The 24,207-nt window shown below is 50.9% G+C and overlaps 1 protein-coding gene across 1 annotated transcript in view; it reads left to right on the top strand.

The window, feature by feature from the left end:
• The first annotated feature begins 3,822 nt into the window (after positions 1-3,822).
• Positions 3,823-24,207, top strand: part of PAPPA2 (pappalysin 2) — a 275,884-nt gene continuing 255,499 nt past the window's right edge. Inside the window, exon 1 of the mRNA XM_062193837.1 lies at positions 3,823-4,720. Within this exon, the coding sequence (XP_062049821.1) occupies positions 3,823-4,720 (898 nt within the window). The remainder of the gene's footprint in view (positions 4,721-24,207) is intronic.

Below are 24,207 nucleotides of genomic sequence, written 5' to 3'. Positions count from 1 at the left end.
CCCCCTTCTCTCCTCTCCCCTTCTTCCCCCTCTCCATGTTCCAGTCTCCCCCATCCCTCTCCTTCCTCTCCCCTCTGCTCTCTTCCCTCTCCCTCCCTCTCCCTCTCGGTCCTGGTCCTTGTTTATCTGTAAGCTCCAATTTCTTGCCTTATAGATTTACCTGCAGAACAAGACAACGCTCCTCTTGCAAAACTGTTTAAGAAATCCATGTCCTCTCCCTTCATTCCTTGGACATTTCAGAAATGATATTCCTCCCCCAACTACCCCCGTCAAAATAAAATGAATGCAGCCAGCTCCTGCTGTGTGTCCTTAAATTCATTCCCTCTAGCTTCGCTGGTTTGAAAGCTGTACCCTAGAAGGGGCCTCCTCCGTTTGCTGGCAACCCTGCTCCAGTCTGATCGCCACAGATAGTGCTTTGGAGTGAAAAAAGGGGGAAAAACCCTCTCGTTGGAGATTTCAAAACAGATTCTACCAGCTTTGAAATCTGTGCACTTGCAGGGTGGAAGGCTTTGGGGAAGAGGGGTAGAGGACTTGGGGTGTGGGTGTTTGTCATAAACAAATAAGCAACAGAATTTATATATGTATAAATGTGGGCTTCCCTTGGCATATTTGCTGTCTTTCTCCCTGGCATCGAGAGTGGGGGGTGCTGTGTGAGTCTGACTTCTCGCACACTTTTGCTCAGTGTGTGTGTGTGTGTGTGTGTGATGGAATTGAGGAGGGGGCTGCTGTGTTTTTGATCTGATTCACTTGACAGATTATATGAATCCAGCCCACCTTTCCGCACATGTCAAACAGATGGGATCATTGTTAAAAGGCTTGAGAGAGCCCAGGCTGAGCGGTGGGTAAGGCAGGGAGGGGAAGAGGGGAGGGGGCCCGAGGAAAGGGAGGGGCAGCTCCTGGTAGCTTTGTATTTTTCACACATTGGAGCTGACAGGAGCCCTTCTTCTCCGTGGGGGGTGGGGGGAGTGTTTGGGGGGTATGAGGCTGGTGAGGGGGGGTGGGAAGGCAGAGAGGTGGGGTGTTGATGGGCAGGGTTATGATGTCACAGCCAAAGTTACAACAGGAGGAAAACACAGAAATGGTTCAACATTTTTTTTTTTAACTTTGGACTGCCAAGAGCTGAAGGAGAGTGGTGAGCAAAGGAATGAAGGGGAGAGAGAGAGAAACTAAACTGGAAGCTTGAGTTTTGTGTAGCTTCTTGAAACCTTATGAATGGATTACTAGCAGCTGAGAGCCAGGAGAGCCCTATAGGGGATGCAAGAGCCCTGGCACACTAAAAGGGGGAGACAAGCAGGCTGAATTCTTCCTTGCTGTGTTATCCCTCCTTCCTGAAATGAATGGTAGGAAATCTTTTTCTGAGGGTCTTGGGGGGTGGCACGTGGCGGGAGGGGGGAGTTGACTTTGCCCTTTCTCACCTGAGTATCTTCCCTTCCCTTAAGCTAAGACTCCTCTCCTCCCCTCCTCTCGTCTCTCTCTCCCTCTCCCCCTCCTCGCTGGCTCTCTCTGCCCTGTCCCCCTCTCCTCCCTGTCCTTGCAGCCTGTACTTGAGCTACGTCAGGGGACACAGAAGCCTGGTGAACAGGGAAGTGAGCTGGGAACTGACAGTAGCCAGAAAGGCTGAGGGCTCTCTCTGATGACTCCACGTGCCTGGGTTGAGATCTGCTCTGCGGCTGTGCGGAGCAGGGCAGGATGCCGACGGGGTGTTTGGGGGTACAGCATCTTTGAAGCCAGGAAGTCAGGTGTGAGCTGGGGTCAAGGAGTTTAGCTGCTGCTGAGGACAACTCAGGCAGAAGAGGCAGCGTGCGTTCGCTCCAAGGTCTGTGGCTGCATGTGTGAGACGCAGGCAACACCGCAGTGATTCTTACAGTGCGAGCGGTTTTTCTTGCTACTTGAGTGAAGGCCCCGTTTGTTTCTCTACCTGTTTTGTACCACCTGTGTTCACCTAGCCTGACTCGGGTAGAGAATCCAGACCCAAGCTCTGTGTGTCCATGTTCACGTGTGCCTGTGTGCGTGTGTCTGTGTGTGCTGGTGCACATGTAGTCGGGGTGAGACCCTTTGAGAGAGCCTGCATCCAGGCATCTCAGCAAACCTCACAGAAATCTCCATCGCAGTATTTCTGTCCCTGTCCTTTCCATTCATTTCAAAGCGATTGAAAAATAGTCGCTTGGGTCTGGCTGTTCACTTTTGTTAATTACTTATTTTGAGCATCTCATTTGTTTATTTGCTCACTCAGCATATGGTGACTTTTGCTAACTTCAGACAGGGAAACTTCTGGGAAAAAAGATCCATGGAGTATGAATTCATGGCATTTCCATTGAATGCTTCTCAGAGCAGGATAATTGATTTCTCCCCTCTCCTTCTGTCCAATATAAAGTGAATTTAGAGTATTGTTCTTTTAAATCCCACGTGATTGAAATAAGAAAAAAGACAAGGTGTTTGTGGCAAAACAAAAGAAAGAGAGGCAAGTGGTCCCTGAAAGGCTTGTATGGGTTTATTAAACAGTGGGCAGGTCTGTGCCCAACACTTGTGTGTGTGTGTGTGTGTGTGTAAGAGAAAGAGAGAGAGAGAGAGCACACAGAGAGTGCTCCAAACAGTATTGATCGTTCACTATTGATTGTGTAGGCTGCTGCTGAAAGAGAGCGCCCGAGATGTTTACTGGGGAATGAGGAGTAGCGTCTGCACCCTGTGCCTCGGTGAGGTGGGAGGTTTTCAGGAGGAAGGAGGGGACAGGCAGTAGGTGGAGTGATGCACCGAACTTATTAGCTTTGACATCATCATTGTCTTTAACTGAAAAAAAAAAAAAAACACAGAGAAGAAGATAATTACAGGCAGAGAGCAAGGGAGAGAAGGGAGCAGGAGACACGGAGAGACAGGTCCCCTGAGCACGTGCTCTCCCTCCCTCGTCTTCCCAGGGACCCACAAGACCCCACGGGGGCGAAGTCACGGGCTCTCAGGCTCGTCAGGTTATTAGAACAGCACCCCAAAGGAGAACTTCACGGAGACTTGCACCATACCAACAAGTTGGAAAGGGAGAGAAGTCCTTCAAGAACCAGCAACCCCACGCACCCCTCTGAGGGCAACAAGCACTGTGACGTGCACGGGCAGACTGGAAGCCGCGTGGGGACCTGGCTGAGCACATCTGCAGAGTGAAAGTTAAGTACCAGCTCGGATTTCTGTGCCCCCAGATTGTACCTAGCCCTTTTAGATAATAATCACCAGGTTGTGTGTCTCTGTGTACAAGTCGTGCTAGCCATCTGTTTGAAGGTGCACATATTTGGGGTTTGCAGTTGCAAGAAGAGAAAGGTGACCTAGGGAAGGAAGAAGAGCAAGAAAGGACAATGAGGAAATGAGATGATGTTGAATGGCCTCAGGTAGCCAGGAGTTTGTGAGTGTGGATTTGACAGAGTTCAGCTCATGCCTATGGGTCTCTTCTGCTTTCCCTGAGGGGAGGGATTACTGAAGAAGGAAAAAAGAAAGAGAGCAAGAAACTTGAGCTCTCTAGGAGGAAATTCAAAGGAACCCAGAGAAATTAAGTTCATTCTGCAAGGACAAAAATAGAGGCAGAAGAGCCAGGTCAAGGGGGAGGCTCGAGGGCAGCTCACGCAGCGGGGTGAGGCGCAGGAGCCACGCTGGCACAGTGTCCAGAGCTGGGAGCCAGCAGAGGCACTCTTTGGGGACGACTCGAGAAAGTTTGGTCTGTGCACAAAACGATTTCCTGAGGACTGCAAACCCAGTGCTGGCTGCCTCCTTCTGTTCTCCCCATCACTGTGGTGTGGTACCCGGGAGTTGACTTCTGGTCTTGTACCAGGAGCTGGGGGAGGGATGATGTGCGTGCACATATGGTGGTTCAGCCTGGTGATTCTGGCTGGGTGGGCTCTCAGTGCTGCCCGTGCCGAGCCGGGCTGGGCTCGCAAGCCGTCCTTGGCACAGAGGGGACACCTGAATCAGGTGCCGTTGGAAGGAGACCGCTGCTGGCTGGGGGCCAAGCTTCGAAGACCCAGAGCTGCTCCCCAGAATCACCTCTTCGGGGTCTACCCCAGCAGGCCCGGGAGCCACCTGAGGCCCTTCCCCATAGGGGAGCAGGGGCCCCATCATGCTGGGCGCACGAGACCAGACACTGAGGGCAAGGCTGCGAGCCTGGCTCCCCAACACCTGACTGACAAGGCAGGAGGAGCGAGCGGTGTGGTGGAGCAGCCCGCTGCCCCGTGGCCAGGGGACAGTCCTATTGGGCAATCTGAGCTGCTGGGAGATGATGACACTGATCTTGGCAACCGAGGATCCAAGGAGTCTCTAGGTGAGGCTGTGGCTCGGGAAAGCGCATCCCCAGCTGCCACCGTTACCGCGGCCTCCGAACGCCCCTCGGAACGCAGACCAGGGGCCCAGAGGCAGGCCTGGGCCAGGTCGAGGCGTCATCGCCCAGTGACCAAGAGGCAGGCGGAAGATGCGCGGGGAGACCCCGACCGCTCTCTCCCGCACGTCCAGCCCCGGCCTGACCATTCCCCGACGTCCAGGACCGGCGTTCAGAGTGGTGGCGGAGCCCGGGGCTGGGCGGCCGAGCCCGCCGGCCCCCCGGGAGGACTGCCTGTCCTGTACTTCTCCGGGCGGCAGGAGCGGCTGCTGCTGCGTCCAGACGTGCGGGCTGAGCTCCCCCGGGAGGCGTTCACAGTGGAAGCCTGGGTGAAGCCCGAGGGAGGACAGAACAACCCGGCCGTGATCGCAGGTAAGAGCCCCTCCCGTGCGCCCGGGGCCCGGCGGGCGGCTGGCTGCATTTCCCACGGGAGAGGACGGGACCGCCTGGAAGACGCGGGGAGGGGGAGGGCCTCCTTGGCCGGACACCCACAAAGAGAAGGCAGCGACTCTCCAAGCGCAGCACGTGGCCTTTGTATTGAGTTCGTGTAGTGCCACTGCTCTTGGGAGATCTCCAGCTAAGCCCTCTCACCTTGACTTAAGGGGGGAGGTCTCTGGAGGCCTTGCTCAAAGGGGACGTGGGGCAGGAGCGGTGCCCAGTTCCTGTCTCATAGTCCGGGCTGAGATACCCAGGCCACTGGGCAGTGGACGAGAGTCCAGGGGCCGGAGCAGTGAGTCATGCCCGGGCTGGTGCAGACGGCAAGGGGCAGGGCTGCCAGGTACACTGCCAGCCGGGTCTCCGCTGGATGAGCAGCCCTGGACCCTGGCCAAGATGCACCACCTCAGGTGGGCTCTGGGGTCTCCTGCGCTTTGTCCCAACAGTCCTGTCCCCTGCGTAGGAGTGGCAGGATCTCCTGACGAGCCAGGATCCTGGCTGCCAGCCCCGACTGTTGTAAGAGGGACCTAGCAACGGAACCTTGCATGACTCAGTGGTTTTAATCAGAGGCACCTGTCCGGGAACAGGACCCATGTTTATTTTCTACGGCACTCAGACCTCGGCTTTCGTGGAAGGTCACCCAGAAGGGCAGAGGAAAGAGTGGGGCTGGGAGCACTGCCTTCCTGAAAGCTGGATTCGAAGCAAGGGGTGGGGGACTAAACTTCGTATTTCATCATCTTGGGTCTCCTTATCCTTGCTGACTCGCCATGACCGCCCAACACAAAGCAAGGTGTGCAGTAAAAACATTGACGTCTCATTTGTTTGGGTCAGCCATGTCTCCCTTTGGTGTGTGCTAGTCCCATTCCCTTGATAGGGAAACTGAGGCAGAGAGCAGCGTGCCAGAGGCAGGCTGGGAGCAGAATACCAGAGTCCCCCGAATTGCTGGATGACTCCCCAGATTCTTCTCAGGTTGCTGGGTGCCTGCAAGTGAGCTTCAGTCTAGGGGTAGAACTCTGGAAGGAGGGGCCCCTCAGTGGGGTGTTGCTAGAACATCCCTTCTGGGCTGTCTCCCCCTTCTCGGCTGTGATTTCTCCTTTGGAAGCTGGGATTCCCAGACACTGAGCACTCTTGAGTCTTGTGGTTTTGCTTTATTTTATTTTGGGGTGGGAGGGGTGGAGGAGGGGAGGGAGGGGAGGGGCTGGGCTGTGAGCTAGGTGGAGGCAGAGAAGGAAATCCTCCTTCTGAAGCCAGATGGAAGAAATAGTGCGCTGATTATCTGACCAGAGTTGGCAGCGCACGGTTTTCCCAGATGACATCTTGCTGCCTGGTCCCACTTCCTGGGACCCATCTTCCAGGGAGGCCTGTGTCTAGGCCGGGGCCCACAGCTCTGCTCACCCCTCCTCGTGCAGTAGCACCCTGGGGACCCGGGACTTGCTCCCTGGCTGCCAGGAGTTAGAGAAGGACCTCTGATACAGCAGGACTACGTGAGGGTGGTCTCAGGGGCCACTGCCTTGAGTTGTGAAAGCCCAAACCTGCAGAAACAGGTTCCAGACCATGGGCACCTGACCTCGGTCCCGTGCCTCCCCTGTGCTCTGTCTCAGCTCTGCACCAAGGAGAGTAGCGCCATGACTCGGTTCCCGGACCAGTGCTCCTCGCTGTTCCGTCCTCCCCGGTCTGCCTCCCTCCCTTGCCCTCTTGTCCATCACCACCGCTGACTGCCCCCCCCCACACCGCCACCACCATGGCGCACACACACACAGTTCCTTCTGCCACGCGCCCACCTGACCTTGCGTAGCCCCTGTAGGTTTGTGAAGTTGGGCGGGAGATCTTTTACAGTCTAGCTTCTGAGAGTCCAATTCCACTGGAGGTCTCTTCCGGGAAAGAATACCCAGGCCCATCTCATGTCCACTTTCACCCCGTCCCTTTCTTCAGAAAGTACCCAGTGAGGAGTCAAGGGAAAGTGGGGGTTGGGAACAAGGTCTTCGTTCCTCAGGGCGCAGGCTCCTGAGGACGTGGGCATCCTTGTCTACCCATTGTGCTTAGCTGCTTCCACATCACATGAGGACCTGTGGTTGAAAACCAGGAGACTGCCAAACGTCGCCCCCCTCAGGGTAAAGAGTCCAGTTTACCCTGCTTTACTGCCGCCTATCAACAGGTTAGCTCATCTTCCTACTCCCGCCCTATCCGTGTCCTTGAGCTGCACCACCTGTTGCTACCATGGTGGGCATTCACCCATGCAGAATGACAACGGCAGAATCAGGACCCTGGGAGCTACCTACAGTCCAGCTATTACCATTCTGCTGCCCACTGAGGCTAATTCAAGTGCTGCACCCTTTTCTCTAGCAATTTTCAAGCCTCAGCTTCTACCTACTTAACTGAAACCCAGCTTCCCAGTCCTCACCCTACCAAACTTTGGGCCTTTTCCGTTCAGCAAAGGCTTCAAGCAGTTCAGCCACACCAGTCATTATAGCGCCCCCCCCCCCCCCCCCACTGCCCAGATGTGGGACCTCAGGGAATACTTCCCACACTGGGCACTAGGTGGCAGTGTTGCTTCATGCACAAAAGCGTGAGTAGCCACGTAGTGGGGAATCTCTGATTTCTTGGAGGGATGTCCTACCCTGGCCCCTGAGCTGTATTTAATCAACCTCTCCCAGAGTGTTGGTAGGCAGCCCTTAGGGTTGGGGTCAGCTTTTTTTTTTTTTTTTTTTTTTTTTGCGGGCTTAGGCGAAAGGGCTGAAGTAGCATTTTGGGGATTGTGACTAACAAGCACTTTTAACAACTAGTAAAGAACATAAAGTTAAGTCAAGTTACTTCTCTTTGCTCACTTACAGTTTCTGAAAATAGGAAGCTGGACTCCAGGAAACTTTGATATAGGGTGGGAACAATACAAGACAAGGCTCACAGACCTCCGGAGCCCAGGGTCTCTCTGGCCCTTGGACAGGAAGTGATGGTGCCTGGGTCTCCTATAATGCACTTGTTTTCCATCTCAGAAGCAGAGCAACTGAGGCCCAGGGGAGGAAGGGGAGGATCCTTTGCAACTGCTGGTCAGGGGCCTGGCCGTCCAAGGCAATGTGGCCACCTCAGAGTAGTCTGAGGTCAGGAGCCCATTTGGTTGGGCCATTGGAACTGAGTAGTGGACATAAGCCAACTTTTGTCTCGTCCTGGTGAGAAATCTTTAAGCTCCAGCACCCAACCCTGGAACCTTCCTGTTCCTTTCCCTCTGTCTCAACTTCCTTTCCTCTCCTTCAACCCCAACGTACACAGAGGAGCAAGTTTTAATAGGTTCCTCCTCACCCATAATTGATTTCAAATGTTCCCTGAAGTTGCCCAGCTGAGTAACCACCTGCAGCTCCAAGTTGCAGGAGACTGAGTCACTAAGTCCATGGCGGATTTGGAGCCCAGGCCCACGTTCCCTCATCCAACAAATATTTGTTGAGTGGCTTGCCATGCAAAGCCCAGCAGGGCTCTGTGGGGAATACAAAGATGTCTAAGAAACTGTCCCTGACCTGAAGCGCGTTCTCCCGCCCCGAGGAGCCAAGTGTGGGAGCAGGTCCCAGTGCAGGACTCGGGAGGCAGGCAGACCTGGACTCAGACCCCTACTCGGACACTGGTCAGGACTGTGGGCCTAGGTACTGCACAGAGCTTTGCTGAGCCGGGGCTTCCTCACATTGAAAAATGGGGGGAGGAGGGGAGAATATGTTTTGATGTCAGCTGGTATTTAAATAAAATTTTTAAATCTCCAGAAGCACAATGAGCTGATGTCCTACAGGGTTGTTAGGACATTGAAATCAGTCACATATGAGGGGGTCTTCGAGAAGTTCATGGAAACAATGAATATTATGAAAAAAGCTATGCAAGGCTTTCAAAGCTTTTTGGGCATCAAAATAAACTTAGCTTTTAATTTCATTTTTGTGAGAACTTTGTCAGGTACCCAGTCTGTGCCACACCCTGCAGAGGGCTAGGCCTGCAGGATTGTTTGTGACTTGGCGGGTACTAACGGCAGGAGGTGCGCACTGCTAAGAACAGTGGGGTTATCTATTTGTCTTTGGTTCTAACTCACTAACCCATCATTCTTTTCTATGGATAGAGGCTATTTAGTTTCGTAGGAATTTAGTTTGCTAATCTGTGAAATGGGACCAATGATAAATGGGGTTTTTTGCCACATGGTTTTAAGATAGTTAAGAGCAGGATAGATCAAGGCCTGAGATGATCCATGTATCTTATTTCTTTTTAAAGATTTATTTATTTATTTAAAAGGCAGGATAACAGAGAGAGAGGGAGAGAGAGAGAGAAAGAGAGTGAGATCTTCCATCCACTGGTTCACTCCCCAAATGGTCTCAACAAATGGGGCTAGGCCAGGCTGAAGCCAGGAGCTAGGTGCTTCTTCCAGGTCTCGCATGTGGGTGCAAAGGCCCAAGCACCTGGGGGATTTTCCGCTGCTCTCCCAGGCTCATTAGCAGAGGATTCGATCAGGAAGTGGAGCAGCTGGGACTCGAACTGGCTTGCATACTGAATGCCAGCACAGCAGACTGCTATGCTGTGTTAACCTGCTATGCCACAGCATTGACTCCATATTTTCTTATTTTTTAAAATCTGCTCTTGTTGGTCTGGGCAGTTCTATTTTGAATGCACTGCACAATGGTGCTAAGGTTTTGGGGGGCCATCAACCCTGTTGAGAATCTGACAAAAGCTATGCTCAGGTCCTAGGAAAATGCCCGTGTCCACCTAATTTGCATAACATTGGAGTTTTCTGGCCCTCCTGATGGCCAAGAACTGCTGCAGTGACGTTTACCACTCCTTGTGTACAGCCTGTGGACGACCTCTTTGCTTGGGGTGATCTCTGGGAAATGAGATTTCACCAGGTGCCGTGCAACAGCCCCTTCTCTCAATAGGGGCACTCTGTACTCAGGGCAAGGAGTCTGTTCTTGTGGACTGCGGAACTTCACGGAAAGCAGGTTCAGGGAGGCATCCGGAGTGTGTAAACGCTGGGTCATGGTGATGTCTCCCTCTTTATCCAGCGAGTGGCTGAATAGTGGCCAAGAGACCTGCTCACCTGCGAAGTCTAAACTATGCACTGAGGACCCTTTGTAGAAAGGTATTGCTCTCCCAATGTTGATACTCACTCTTACACGGCTGCTGTAGGAACACACCTGGCAGCAGGTGCAATGAGACTCTGCCTTCCAGGTCTCCAATGCCAGGGGATTCCACTGCCCTCACACTTCAGGCTCTGTGATCTGCTAGTCCTCACTGTGGTTGCACAAGTAAACACAATACTTGGGTGGCAGGAATAAAGGCAGACCATTTCCTGCAAGTCAGTCCACTCCGGCTCAAGGATGCACAGCCTTGCAGAACCCTCCCTAGGATGCATGATGGTCTACCAAAACTGCACTCAAAGTTCACCCCCTCTCTGCTTCCTTCAGGGTCAGATTTGCCTTGTGGATGGTGGCTCACCAACCTTTGCAGGTTCCCTCCATATTTTCTCTCGCGTTGCCTCCCCTGATGCAATGCTTGCCTATTTAGTCTGGGCATCTCTTTCTTGTACTGACACAAATGCAGCTTGGCACTCAGTAGGTCTAGAGCAGCGGGAGTGGCTCCCAGGTGGTGGTGCTGCTGCTCCTGTGTGGACCCTGCTGGGAGCAGCAAGACGCCAGGCTCCTGCAGCTAGTGCAGAGGCACTTTGCTTTCTGCAAAGGAGCCGATAATGAACAGTTCGGCTTCACCTGCCTCCCAGGCTTTGATGTGATTGCTTAACTCTGTCATCAGAACATGCGAGCAGCCACAGACAGTAAGTACACCTGCCGTCATGACTGTGTGGAACAACACTGCATGATGAAGACGAGTGCTAGCCATTTTGCTGGGGGAACACTCCTGGTGGAGAGGGTTCTTCCTGTTGCCAGGATTCTTCCACGGCCCTCTGTACTGTCTCTTCCTACTTCCTCACTATTCAGAGTGATGCCCACAGAGAGACTGTGCACCGTCAGTGCTAGGGAAACCCTTGTGTTGGAAACAAAACTCCCCAGCAATTTCCTGCAGAAAGCAGTCAACGTTAACTACTTGGTGTGATCACTTATTTCTTTTCATTGTGTTTGTTAGTGGTGCACTGGGATTATAACTCCTACACTTTACGGTGCGCATGTTTGAAGTGTACAATCCATGTTTTTAGTATGCTTGCTGAGTTATGTAAGTGATACCACAAGTTAATTTTAGGACCTGTTCATCATACCAGAGAGAAAGACTACCCGGGAGCGCTTCCCCCTTTCCTAACCCGCAACAGCCATAGGCAACCGCACATCTATGCAGTCTCTGTGGACTGGCCTGTTCTGGCCATTTCTTGCAAGATGGGCTCGTAGGACATACATCTTCTGCATCTGGCTTGTTTAGCTTGAGGCACATCCATGTATCCGTGCGTTCTCTCCTTTTATGGCTGAGTGATGCGTCATGGATGTGCCTCGTGTTGTTTGTCTGGTCTTAGTCTGTGGACATACAGTTGTTTCCACTTCAAGTTATTATGAATTGTGTTGCTATGAGCTTTGTTCCTAGTAGACATATTTTGGGGGGAAGGGGTTAGATATCTAGGAGTAGAGCCGCTGGGTTGTACGGTGACTGTGTGTTTAATGTTTTGGTGCTACTGCCAGGCTGTTTCACAAAGTGGATCTGCCAGTTACAAGCCCCATCCATGCCTGACAGTTTGGTTCTGGATTTCTGACCCTCCCACACGAGACAGGCTTGTGTGACATCCTTGGGGAGCAGGGCTTGGCCACAGCCAAGCAGCCTCAGTGGTCTTGGAGAGAAGTGTACAAGAAGGGCAGACACCTGGGCCTGTGGTGCCATGACCCCTGCGATGACAGGGAACCCTCGCTGGTTGAGAGGAGGGCTTTCACCAGGCTCCCTTCCTGGCTTCTTGAGGTACCCTATGAGCACCCTCCCTTCTGTGAGCTGGGCTCTGCATGACAGCGTTCCCCTTGCACCGGAAGTGCACAACGTTCTATCACTTTTCACCTGGATGAGCCCCGAACTGCAGGCTTCCAGGAAACACTCAGCAGTCACAAAGCATCAACTCAGAAGCAATAGCGCCTTCAGGAAGAAAAAAAAAATAAGAGAAACAGAAGGGAGGAGGAAGGGAAAGCTCCATGAACTTTCTTCTGGATTCCAGCTCTGGGTCTGGCCCCAGCTGGGTGCTTGGACCAAGTGTTCAGGGATTTGTGTCTGACTCACAGGGAGGTTTCTGGGACTTTGGAGTCATCCAGTTGTCTGTGGTGCAGGCAAGGGGAAGGAGAACCCCTCACAGGCCATGGCTCAGAGGGCTTGCCTGACACCTGCTATGGCCCTTCCTCCCGCATCCGCCCACCTGCTGTTGCTCATAGACACTCTGCTTGATCCAGGCAATGGCTGAGGCTCTCCCCAATGCAGGAGCTCCAGCAGCTGCTTGCTTTCCATCCTCTCTGCCCTGTGTGTTCCCTCTCAGCCCTCAGGAGCAAGAGGGAAACTCGTAGGGGCTCTCGGTGCTGTTCTGAGGTGGAGCTCAGGTCGCCGGGATGGAATATTCAGGCTCAACAGCAGGAGAGCTGGAAAGTAGGAATCACCTTTGGCAGCTTGAGTAAATCCAGCCATTTGCTTGTCACCACGACACTGTCCTTCCTCACACCTGCTTCCTCCTTTGTGTGCCTCCTTCCTGTCTCTCTGGGGTTGACCGTCTGATTCATTCAGAAAGTGCGTGTGCCAGGAGGTCTGGCTCCTCTTCTTTCCTGTCCTAGTCCACGTCTTGAGAAGGCCAAATAAACACCTTATTTGGTGTTTATTAAGAGGAAGGCAACACCTTAGTTTGGATTCCAAGCCTGCATACCCAGGACATCCGTTAGCTTTGGTTCCTGGTGTCATAAACAAGTACATAAATCCCTTGCTTCTGCCCTGGAGTCCATGGGATTAGGTTACTCTGGGGGCCCATCAAATCTGTTTCTGCTCACACCGTACACCCCTGACTCTAGCACCTTCCAGAGAGCATATTTCTGTGTTGTTTGTGTCCAAAAACACAAAGCATTCTTTCCTTCCCATATTGACCAGTTACCTTAACACAACTCTCCTCTTCAGATTTTTTTTTTTTCCAAAGGAGGACATTCAGGAAATAAAACTCAGTGGGCAAACAAAAACATCCCAGTTCTTTGTATGAGTCACAAATGAGTGGGGTGAAAAGAAGTGGTACTGCCTAAATATACAACATGGTAACTGGAACCCAAAGTCTCAGAAGCTTTTGAAGTGGAAGCATTGCCATGGCAACCAATTGGGATATCAAGACCAGTCAGGATGGCTCATTTCTGGACTACAAGTCCAGTTATCTGATCAGAGGGCAAGTCACAGAGCTTGAGAGTTCATCAATCAGCGAGTGAGTCATCACTCAAACAGTGACTCAGCGTTTGCTAACTTTGTACAAGAGTGGGCGTACATTCTAGGCAGGTTACAAAGGAAGTTGCTTGGTTGCCTTTGTTCATTTATCCATCCACTTATTCATTGGTGAAACTCTGATCGAGCTTCTCCTGGCTGAGGTAAGTACAGTTACCCACTTGCTGGGGCAGGAAGAGTGGTGGAGGCAGGGGCCTTGGAAGGTGCTCACAGCGTGGTGGAAGCTGATCCGGAACTGGATTATTACAACCACGTCCTGCCTGGGTGAGCCCAAGGAGGTAACTGGAGTGACAGAAGGAGGAGCAGACAGCAACATTTGAGGAAAAGAGGAAAGTGTTGCCGAACCATCAGGAGCCCCAAAGAGCCATCGGGCCTGAAGTGGGTGCCAGAGAGCTAGCAGCTAGGCAATCCCTGATGACTTCAGGAAGGGAAGTGTGAGTCCAGAGTTGGGGCTCAGGGGAGGGGTCCACATGACAGCAGAGATACAGATGTGCAGTGAGAAAGCTAGAGCGCAGGTGCAGGGTACTGCATACAGCCATGGAAGAGATGTCAGAGTGGACGCAGGTTCAGAGACTTCATGTTAACATCAGAGAGACCCAGGGCCTGTGACTTGTATTGAAGAGCTAATAATCTAAGCGGGAGGCAGCATAAGACCACAGGAAAATAATGGAAGATAAATGAATGGAAATATAGAGCATGCAAATGCAAGCTCCATCATTCCAAGAAATGATTGCAGGCCGTTTTCTTTGACAAGTACTTCTGTGGAACTTACGCTCTGCCAGGCACTACTGTGGTCACTCTACAAATATTAACTCTTGTACTCCTCAGCACAACTCGAGGAAGGCGATGGGGCGCACAGAGAGAAACAGGACACTGCCCAAGGTCACACGGCTAGCCCACGTAACAGCCACGGTCACACGGCCAGGCCACGCACAGCCGAGGCCACATGGCTAATCCATGGACAACTGAGGTCGTGTGGCTAGTCCACGCAGAGCCAGGGTTTGAAGCTGGGTGGTCTGTCCCCAGAGAATGTGCTCTTTTCCACTATGCGATGCTGGCTCCGAGTTTTTACAGCAGGAACAAAAAGCAGTCAGCGGCCTCTTCCTGCCTCTTCTGAGCTCTTCTGTTCCAAACCCACGCCTTCGCCTGTTTCCTTTATCGCAGTGAAGAACCACAGCTATACAGGCTAGAACTCTGGGTGCTGCTGTCTCACACACTACCCTGCCCGCATCCCCAACATCACATGTAGAACGGTCATCATCACCTAACCATGCCGGGTTTGCCTTTGCAGGATCTCTTGGCCCCATTGTGTTCATCCTTAGAGCGCCTAGCTGAGTTTTGGCCACAGTAATTCTGGCCGTCTCTCACAGAGAGAACAGTTCATCCCTCAGCTATTTAACTACAACTGAAGGGCATGTTCTCAAATAGAAAGCAGCTCACATCACTCTCCTGCTTCAAACAGTTAGCCAGCTCTGCTGTGCCCTCGGGATATGGTCCGGCTTCCTTCACAGAAGTCACATGGGGCCTTACTGATCTCCACCTCTAAGTTAGACACACACTAGCACACCCCTAAGTATGTATGTCTACACATGTGTGTACATGCACTCGCCCACACTCACAGTGCACGCACATGCCCAGAGGTATGTGTCTACATATGTGCACACACGCACACTCACACATGCATATCCATGCACACCCTAGTGACATGTGCGTGCACTTGCATGTATATACACACATGACCATAGGCACATGTGTACACACATATGTATCCATACAGATACACACATGTGTGCACGTAACATGTTTACATACACACATGCATATCCATGCACACCCCTAGTGACATGTGTGTGCACTGGCATGTATATACACACACATGACCATAGGCACATGTGTACACATATGTATCCATACAGATGCACGCATGTGTGCACATAACATGTTTACATACACACACATGCATATCCATGCACACCCCTAGTGACATGTGTGTGCACTTGCATGTATACACACACATGACCATAGGCACATACGTACACACACATGTATCCATACAGATGCACACATGTGTGCACGTCACATGTTTACATACACACACTCACACATGCATATCCATGCACACCCCTAGCGACATGTGTGTGCACTTGCATGTATATACACACACATGACCATAGGCACATGTGTACACACATATGTATCCATACAGATGCACATATGTGTGCACGTCACATGTTTACACACACACTCACACATGCATATCCATGCACACCCCTAGTGACATGTGTGTGCACTTGCATGCATATACACACATGACCATAGGCACATACGTACACACACATGTATCCATACAGATGCACACATGTGTGCATGTCACATGTTTACATACACACACTCACACATGCATATCCATGCACACCCCTAGCGACATGTGTGTGCACTTGCATGTATACACACACACATGACCATAGGCACATGTGTACACACACATATATATCCATACAGATGCACACATGTGTGCACGTCACATGTTTACACACACACACTCACACATGGACACTTCCAGTTCCACTCCAGCAGCCCCAGACTGCTAACAGTGATGCTTGGTGGCTGCCTTCAGTTCCTTCTCTCCCAGCAGGAAACCCCTCCACAAAATGACCGTCACCTGACTTGCTCTTATTCGCCCCTGGGTTTTTAGTGACTACAGCATAGCCTCCAGGAAATCTTCCTTTGTCTCTCTAAAGACTGATTTGGGGTTGTTCCCCAGTGTGTTTTCCTGGTGAGCCTGCACTCTGCCTTATGAAGACTCTGAAAACAACTTCCCGTAGTGTCCACTTTACTTTTTATTTATTAGACATATACTCATTGAGCTCCTACTGTGTGCCTAGCACTGTGCTGGGTATTGGTATTAAGACACACATGGCCCTACTGTGCAACCATTTCTCTTCTTGCATAGTTACCCACTGGGGAAGCAAACTACTTGGGGTCAGAGGTTGTGTCTGGGTCGTTGTCCTAATCATAGCAGCTAGTGCCTTGACTGCCAGTAACAAATAAACTCTTCCAGTAAATATTTGATAAGAGAATGAATAGATAAGTGGGTAAATGGAGGGCGAGATTCAGTCTTACAAATTGTGATGTGAGTTATTCTGCTTGGAAGTAAGCATGGTCATCTTTAAGTTCTATTGATTTAGAAGATGGGTGAGAGGTTTGATGTTTCCTCAAACATAACAAGAAGATGCAGGTCTTACTCTTCTTCAACTTCCCCTTCTCAGCCTTTCAAATTTATCTATATTTGATAAATATTGAAAAAGAGTACAGTTTCTAACTTGCCTTAACAATGATTATTTCTAAACTTTCCAAAATAATCTATCCTGTTTGCTTGCTCCAGCTGGTTAGCACATACTGTCTTTCTCATTCTCGGGGAGGTTTTGTGCATGTATTTGTCACATGACTCCTGCAGGTGGGAGGAGGAAGATGGAGGGAATGACTAGAGACAGGTCAATCCCGCCCTGAAGATGTCGACGAGGCCCAGCGCATCCTCGGTGCCACATCCTTGCAGCCTTTGCTTCTTCTCTAGCGCTTTCAAATTCAGGAGTTGTTTTTATGAAATTCTTTTTGGGGTGTACAAGTTTTAGATGTCAGATATGCTTAGAGGGCATTCCTGGTTCAGTCTGCGTGTTAGTCATTCACTCACTTACTAGTTCATTTCCTCAACAGATGGGTAGTGAGCACTGAGTAGGTCTTTAAGAACTGTTTTTTAAATAAATCCCAGCTTTATACCAGATCACAATAAACACGACAGCAGAGGTCTACTTTATACATTCTTTGTTTTTGAGACACACTGATATTTTGAAATAATTGCACAATAAGATATGCTCATATTGCTACTCATGGCAGGGATCCCAAAGGTGGAGGTAGTGTCGGCATGAGTCCTTCCCTGGGTGTGGCGTTCTTGCTAGACCTTTGGACAGAGTGCACAGAGCCGCCAGCATCCCACAGGGCAGTGGTCACACCGCCTTTCCTTTGCTCACAGCACTTCTGGGAACTTCGCAGCCACCTGGCATACGGTGGTGTGTTCAAAGCTGAAAGCCGGGCAGGAAAGAGGGAGGCAGCTGCTCGCCTTGCTGTTCCTCTTGCTTCTGTCATGATGGTTCTTCCTGGCTCTGCCTCTCCCCAGGCTACAGCCTGCTCCCCAGCCAACACCATCTCCAGTTCCCACTTTCTAGCAAAGGTGCAGGCTGCTCTGCCCAGCAGTGGACAGTGGCTTTTGGGGGGGTCTTCTCTAGATCTCTCTGACCTGTATCTCATGCCTGCACCCCGGGCCTGGAGTGCAATGGACACATGGGTTGAATGGATGAATAGAGAATAACCTGGTTCCTGGTGTTCACGGAACTTTGTGCGTCCCGACTCTCCAGCATCAACTGCATTCCCGAGTCACCGAGGCCTCACCCTCCTGTCTTCTGCTCCGTTCCAGGGCACGAGCTGTCTCCTTGCCTTGATGTCTGGCTCCCGTGTCATGCTCTGTCTACTTTCTGGGGCTACGGGAGTACGTGGTAGGGAGAAGCTGTTAGAAGGATGACCTTAACACCCTTCAAACTGAGCCCGGAGACCCAGATTCCAGGTGTCGACTGGGGTGGGGGAAGCAGCTCAGCCGTGATGAGTCCACCCTGCCTCTGCCTCTCAGACAGAAAGGCGAGGAACAGACGCCTTCCCGATGTCACACGGGGACAGGCTGCGACCACAATCCAAGTTTCCTGGCTTCTAATTTGGTGTTATTTCGAGTCTTCCAGGCTGCCTCTGGTTGAATCTCTTCCTGGAAAGCAGACGAAAACATTTGAAGAAAAATTTCAATAACAGAAGGAAAAGTGAGGATGACCTTAGTCCCCCGTTCAACCCGAGATTTCCATGAATTGGATCCCTGATTTTCCTTGTGCGTTCCCTTTCTTCCTCGGGAGCCAGGTGGCCTCGAGTCACGGCAGAGGTTTATCACTGGACTCTGAAGGCTCACCTGCTCTGCGGCCTCCACTTTCCCTCATTTGTTAGACTGGGGGAGACAAGGGGCCCTGAGCCTTTAGGTTCTGACAAGCGCAATACTCTGCTTTGTATGGTCCCTGATCCGCCTGCCTCACTAATACCCTTTGCTTCCTAGACAGCAGTCGCTCTCCTTGGGTTATTTGTGACTGCATGATTGAGGCAAAAATGTGCAGGTATTATGATGTGAGCAACTGGCAGTGTTGGGCATGCAATGATATAAGACACACTGGACGAATACAAGTGCTGCGGACTTCCGTGGAAATCTGACCTGCAGACGTCTAACCCGAGCTGACGGATACACTGGGAGGTATTTCCACCCTAGGCGGATCCCCACGCTGGCGGAGACTGTCTCCTGTGGTGTCCCTGGGTTGCTGAGTACATAGTGAACACTATTTAGACACTTAGTCTTAGGGTAGCGTCAGTTCTGCAGCTGTACCTGGCAAAATACATGCCACAGCACATTTCCGAAGGAGATCTCAAGGTTATGTATTTTGAAGAGGAGAGGAGAAAACAGGAAATCTGAACTGGTGCTGCTTAGCAGGAGTTATAAAAGAGGAACCTGCATGAAGACGGGGTGAGACTGGAGTAGGGTGGAGGCCTGCCGCTGTGGTGCCACTGTGTCTCTCCCAGGACTCCCAGGTGCTGGGGACTGACCTATCTTACCGAGATTGAGGATTTCAAAATACTCCCGGCTGTCGGGCCTGCGGGACTTCCCGCTGCTTTCCTGGCTTCTGCACGACTTGCCTTCTGCGTTTGCAGGTCTCTACCCTTTCTGTTGTGCCGCTGGGACTCTGTGCAGATAATTGTCCCGTTTTGTCGAGGCGAGAGATGAGCTGGACAGACTGGGAAGGCTGTAGGCAGCTCTCCACCTGCGTGGGGTCAGCAGCACCACTCTGTACCTCCTCACAGGGCACATGTCCCTGTGAAAGCCACTGGGAATGGATGTGCCAGTTAGGGGATTCCTCAGTTGCAGGTCCAGCAGCGTGTTCCGGATGCTCAGGAAACTCCATACTGCTTGTTCTTAAAGGTTATGAAGAAAATGACCACCCTGTAGAACAAGTCCGTGTGTTTAAAATTACCCAGGAGAGCATGTGCACCTTGTCTCTCTCTCCCTCCTTTTTTTTTTTTATAAATGGGGATGAGTAGACATAAGGAACATTACAACTTCAGTTTTTAATTAATGTAGGGAAAGATAATGTAAAGTTTCTCAAAGCTCTTGAGTTAATGGTTGACATTGGGGCAAAGGATTTCAGAGGAAATTGCCCAGGAAGAGTGGGGTGACAAGTCTGATGACAGCTCTTGATTCTTCCTGGAGTCATAGAGCGGGTAACGTGGGAGGGGGTGCTTCTGTATGGAGCACTGTGGGCAGAGCTTTGGTGAACAGGGTCAGCAGCTGCTGCTCCTGTGGGAGTGACTGGTGTAGAAACAAGTGGGGCTCCTAGTGTCACAGGATACACCGTCAATTGGGAGGATGCCCTTGGCACTCTGCTCACTGCTTCTTGTAGATTCAGTCCATCGATATATTGTTTATTCCTCTTGTGGGCAAGATGCTGGCCTTGATTCCATGGGGTCTGGGGAAATACAAGGCAGAACTGCCATCTCTCCAGGAGCTCTCAATAGGAATTATAGGAGTTACATATGGTTAGGTAAAAATGGTGACATTACCAATGAATGATACCGTTGAATAATGATCATGTGCAGGCAATGCTTTATTTGTTTAATATGTATTAATTTAATTTTACCCTAAATTAGGTACTATCATTACCTCTATTTCTTGGGTTAGGAAAATGAGACATTGAGCATCATTCAATATCACTCAAGTACTTGTAGGGCTATTACGTTCGGCTGATGTAGTGGCTCCACAGTCTGCTCTTTTGACTATGATAATATCAGCCCCCTTTTCTGTTCTCAGGTGACTGCTGGGCTGGCTTCTTTTGGTCATCGGTGGGTCTGTTTCAAGGCCATGGAGAGTCTGGGGATATAGGGAACAGGGCTGGATTGTCCCAAGAGATCCTCGAGAGGTTCCTGGAGTCACAGGCCACTCTCTGAAAGGCAGGTTAGAGCTCCAGGTTGACCATACAGGTGCCTCTCTCCGGACCTTTTGGGTCACTTTTTCAGCAAGAAAATAATAACGTGGGTGATGAATGTTCAAAGGCAAAGTTAAGTTGCTTCTTGCTGGGGGATAAGGAAGCTTCCTCTGCTGCCTCCAATTTGCTTCAGGCAGTAGCAAGCTGCACCTGCCTTTTCACAGCTGTGGGCTTCCCAGTGGCCCTGCTCTTGGCTGTCTAGGCTTGATAAGCAGTGTGAAATTCCTTCACTTAGCCTTGAGCCCCTATAGAACTGGCAATGGTCAAGTTACTATTTGCACACTAACTTACCTTTATCCCTACATTATCATTATCGCTCCAGTTTTCTAACAAAATTGTATGAGGTCGCCCTCTGCCATGTTCTACCTTTCTCCACGTAAAAGCCTTCAGTGGGTCTGGTTTGTTATCAGACAGTGAGGGCAAGGTAGTTCCCTCTCATTAAGTGGTGTCTTCTTATGCCTTCTATTTCAGTTTTAATGCCAATGCCCTATATGCAGTACATAATTCATTAATTTATTCAACAAATATTTACTGCGTATCTAAGATGTACTAGTCTTTGTTCTGGGCACTGGAGAGACAGAAGTAAACAACACAAATGTGCCAATAATTTATAAGAACTTACTTTTTTGAGGGTTTTCTACAGCTATGCTTTGCCTGTAGCTGTATTTTCAATCTTCAGATGAAATAGGAACATCATTAGTTCCATTTTATAGAAGAGCGGATTCTGAGAGGCTGCTTATTGCAGAATTTAGATAGTCCTTACTCAGGAAGTCAGAGTTAGGGGGAGGGAGGAGGGAGGCGGGGAGAGGGGGAGGGGGAGGGAGGAGGGAGGAGGGGGAGGGAGAGGTCTTCCATCCACTGATTCATTCCCTAGATGGCTGCAGTAGCCAGTGCTGGGCCAGGTCAAAGCCAGGAGCCATGAGCTTCATCTGGGTCTCCCACATGGGTGACAGGGCCCCAGATATTTTGGCCACCTTCCACTTGCTTTTCCTAGGCCATTATCAGGAAACTGGGTCAGTAGAGCAGCTAGAACAGGAATCAGGAATCACTGCCCATATGGATGCCAGCACTGCAGGCATCAACACAGCACCAGCCCCCAAAATGTAATATATTTTCTTTTATTTGACAGGTAGAGTTATACACAGGGAGAGAGACAGAGAGAAAGGTCTTCCTTCCTTTGGTTCACTCCCCAAATGGCCGCCACGGCCGGTATGCTGCACCGATCTGAAGCCAGGAGCCAGGTGCTTCCTCCTGGTCTCCCATGCAGGTGCAGGGGCCCAAGCACTTGGGCCGTCCTCCACTGCCCTCCCGGGCCACAGCAGAGAGCTGGACTGGAAGAGGAGCGACCGGGACTAGAACCCGGCGCCCATCAAAATGTAACATTTTTAATGGAAGGGTACAATTGTATTGTTTGTATGGACGGTACAGCTTTTCTATTATAGTTAACGTCCTTATTCAGCTTTCTGAACGTTCCTCTTAGATTGTTTTCTTAATTTCCTAGAAGTGATATTACATGGTTAGAGGGTGTGGGTGTTTTTGGCAGATGATTACCAAATGCTTCTCCAAGGTGGTTTACCAATTTCCTCTGTCCCCAGAGTGCATGAATGCACCTTTTTCTCTACAAGGTCACCAAATTTAGAGACAATTAAGTTTTTCCTTGTTGCCAATTTGAGAGACCAAAATTTTTATCTTATCTTTCTTTGCATTTGTTTGAGCCTGGATACTTACTGCGTTCTTGCGTCCTCTGTTTTGAGTTTCACCATTCACATTTTTATACCCCATACTTCTTTTCTCTAAAGCTGTCACCTAATACTATTGTGCAGATGTTAGGTGAACAGAGAGAAGTGTCACAAATGGTCACTAGGAACACATGTCTATGGCGTGTGTGTGTGTGTCTCTGGGTGTGGGTGTACATGTGTTTGTCATCCATGTGATGAAGGGAGGAGTGGAGGAGATTAACCTGTGGGAGTTAATGGTACGTACGTCACCAGATGAATCCCTTACTGCTGATAACGGCCCGGCCTCAGAGACCCAGACCGTGGTCTGCTCCGACTTGGAGCTCTGCTGCTCACAACGGGATCTGAAGCACAGCGGGGTCGGCCTCACCTGGGAGCCAGGTGGGCGGCAGACGAACAGGTGCCACTGAGACCCGCTGAATCCAAATTCGCATTCTTTTAGGATTCCTGAGTTGTTCGAGGTACAGTCTGAGTCGTGGTGGTCTGGAGTTGTCTTCCAGGAGGCCAGTGTGCAGTTTCAGCCTGAACTCCAGGCGTGTGCTGCTGCTGTTCCGTGGTGTACAGGTGGGGCTGTTTCGAGTTAGCATCCTGCGCTCCCTGCAATCAGGAACAGCAACTCAAGTCAGGGACAGCAATAACTCTAAGAGTAGCTAACGTGTCTTGACACTGGGCCAGGAACCACGCTCACCACTTTCTCCGGGTGTCACACTCAAGGCACCCGCTCTGAAGTTGTAAACTCCCCGAGACTCCTATGGCACTGTTCCATCTCCTCTCCCCCAGTCCTGACTCCCAGCCTACACATGGGTGGCCTGTGGAGAGCAGGGGATTCTCCCCTCCTGGTTTCTATCATCTTTGCACGAGAGAGCAAGACTGAAGTGAAAAGTGGGCCTGGAAGGACAGGTTGACATGTTTCCCAGAAAGACTCTGGTCAAACAGTCCCCGGGAGATTTGCTCCACTGTACGCTCTCATTTGTAAAAACTTGGACTCACAGATTAAAAAAAAAAAAAAGCTGAGCTGAATCCTGTCTTAAGAGAAGTTATCTAGAACAGCTGAAGAGCTTCCCTGGGCTGCCTTTTTTCCCCACTTTCTCCCACTTTCCCGCTCCCACAGTCCTGCTGCCTGTCAGCTTTCCTGTTCTTTGATGGGTGGCTTTTCTCCCACTGCTTCTAGCTCCTTCTCGTTCCTTTGCTCTCTCTGGGGGCCAAGGTGTTGGATGCACAGCTCTGCTGACGGCTGCATTCATGAATGCGTCTGAAGTGGTCAGGGCAGGACATCCTGAGAGAGAACCTTGCCTTGCATTGGGCTGATTTATGGTCACGACCTAACCTGGCCCTGTTTTTTTTTTTTTTTTCCCTCATTTTCCTGCTAAAAACAGACTTGCACCACATAGCATGTTTTTTCAGTTACCAGGGTTGATGACACGGTGCACGACGCCTCCGTTCTGTTGAGTACAGTCTCACCTTCCTGGAAACTGGTGGTGCTTCTTGGAGGAGCAGCGCTCTTCCTCTGGCGTCTCACTCCCAGAGGTGCAGGACAGAACTCTGCCATGGGGATTTCCTGAAGTGAGGTTCCCCGGGCTGCGTGTCTGCCAAGAGCAGCGCTGCTCCTGGACATTATCTCCGTCTTCTCCCACCTTGGCTTGTTCTGAAACCTTCTCCTTGTTGAGACTCTGGATGAATGTTCCCTGTAGGCGGGGATTTACCCGAGAAAAGCTCTGAGCACATTTTATCACTTGTACGACAATCCAACTGTGCAGGATCCAGAAGGAAGCAGCTTATGATGTGATGGCTGGGAAAAAAGCACATCCAACGTTGCGGGGAAAGTCAGACCTCTGTGGCTGCCCGGCACGGAGGATGCGTAGCCCTGCTGGCTCGCTCCTCTAGGTCAGGTGCGATTGTAGGGTTATCAGGACGCCACCCAAGAGAATGGGTGGAAAATCTTCTTCCTTAAGATCAAGACTCTCATGACTCAGTTTGACTTCAGGAGCAAGATGGGTGCTGCTTAGGGACTAAAACACATCTTTCTTGGCCCCGAGGGAAAGTCAGAAGTGTCTAAGACAGACTGTTGTCAACCAGAAAACTCTCGATTCCGTGATTGGATTCCAAACGCTGCAGAGCACTGGGAGTCTGCAAGCTGACGAGGGTGACCAGGGAAGATGAGACGAAGCTTCGA

Source organism: Lepus europaeus, chromosome 5 (assembly GCF_033115175.1).
Source record: "Lepus europaeus isolate LE1 chromosome 5, mLepTim1.pri, whole genome shotgun sequence".
In the NCBI taxonomy this organism is placed as follows: domain Eukaryota; kingdom Metazoa; phylum Chordata; class Mammalia; order Lagomorpha; family Leporidae; genus Lepus; species Lepus europaeus.
The sequence above is the reverse complement of the archived record's forward strand: the minus strand, read 5'-3'. Positions and strand labels throughout refer to the sequence as shown.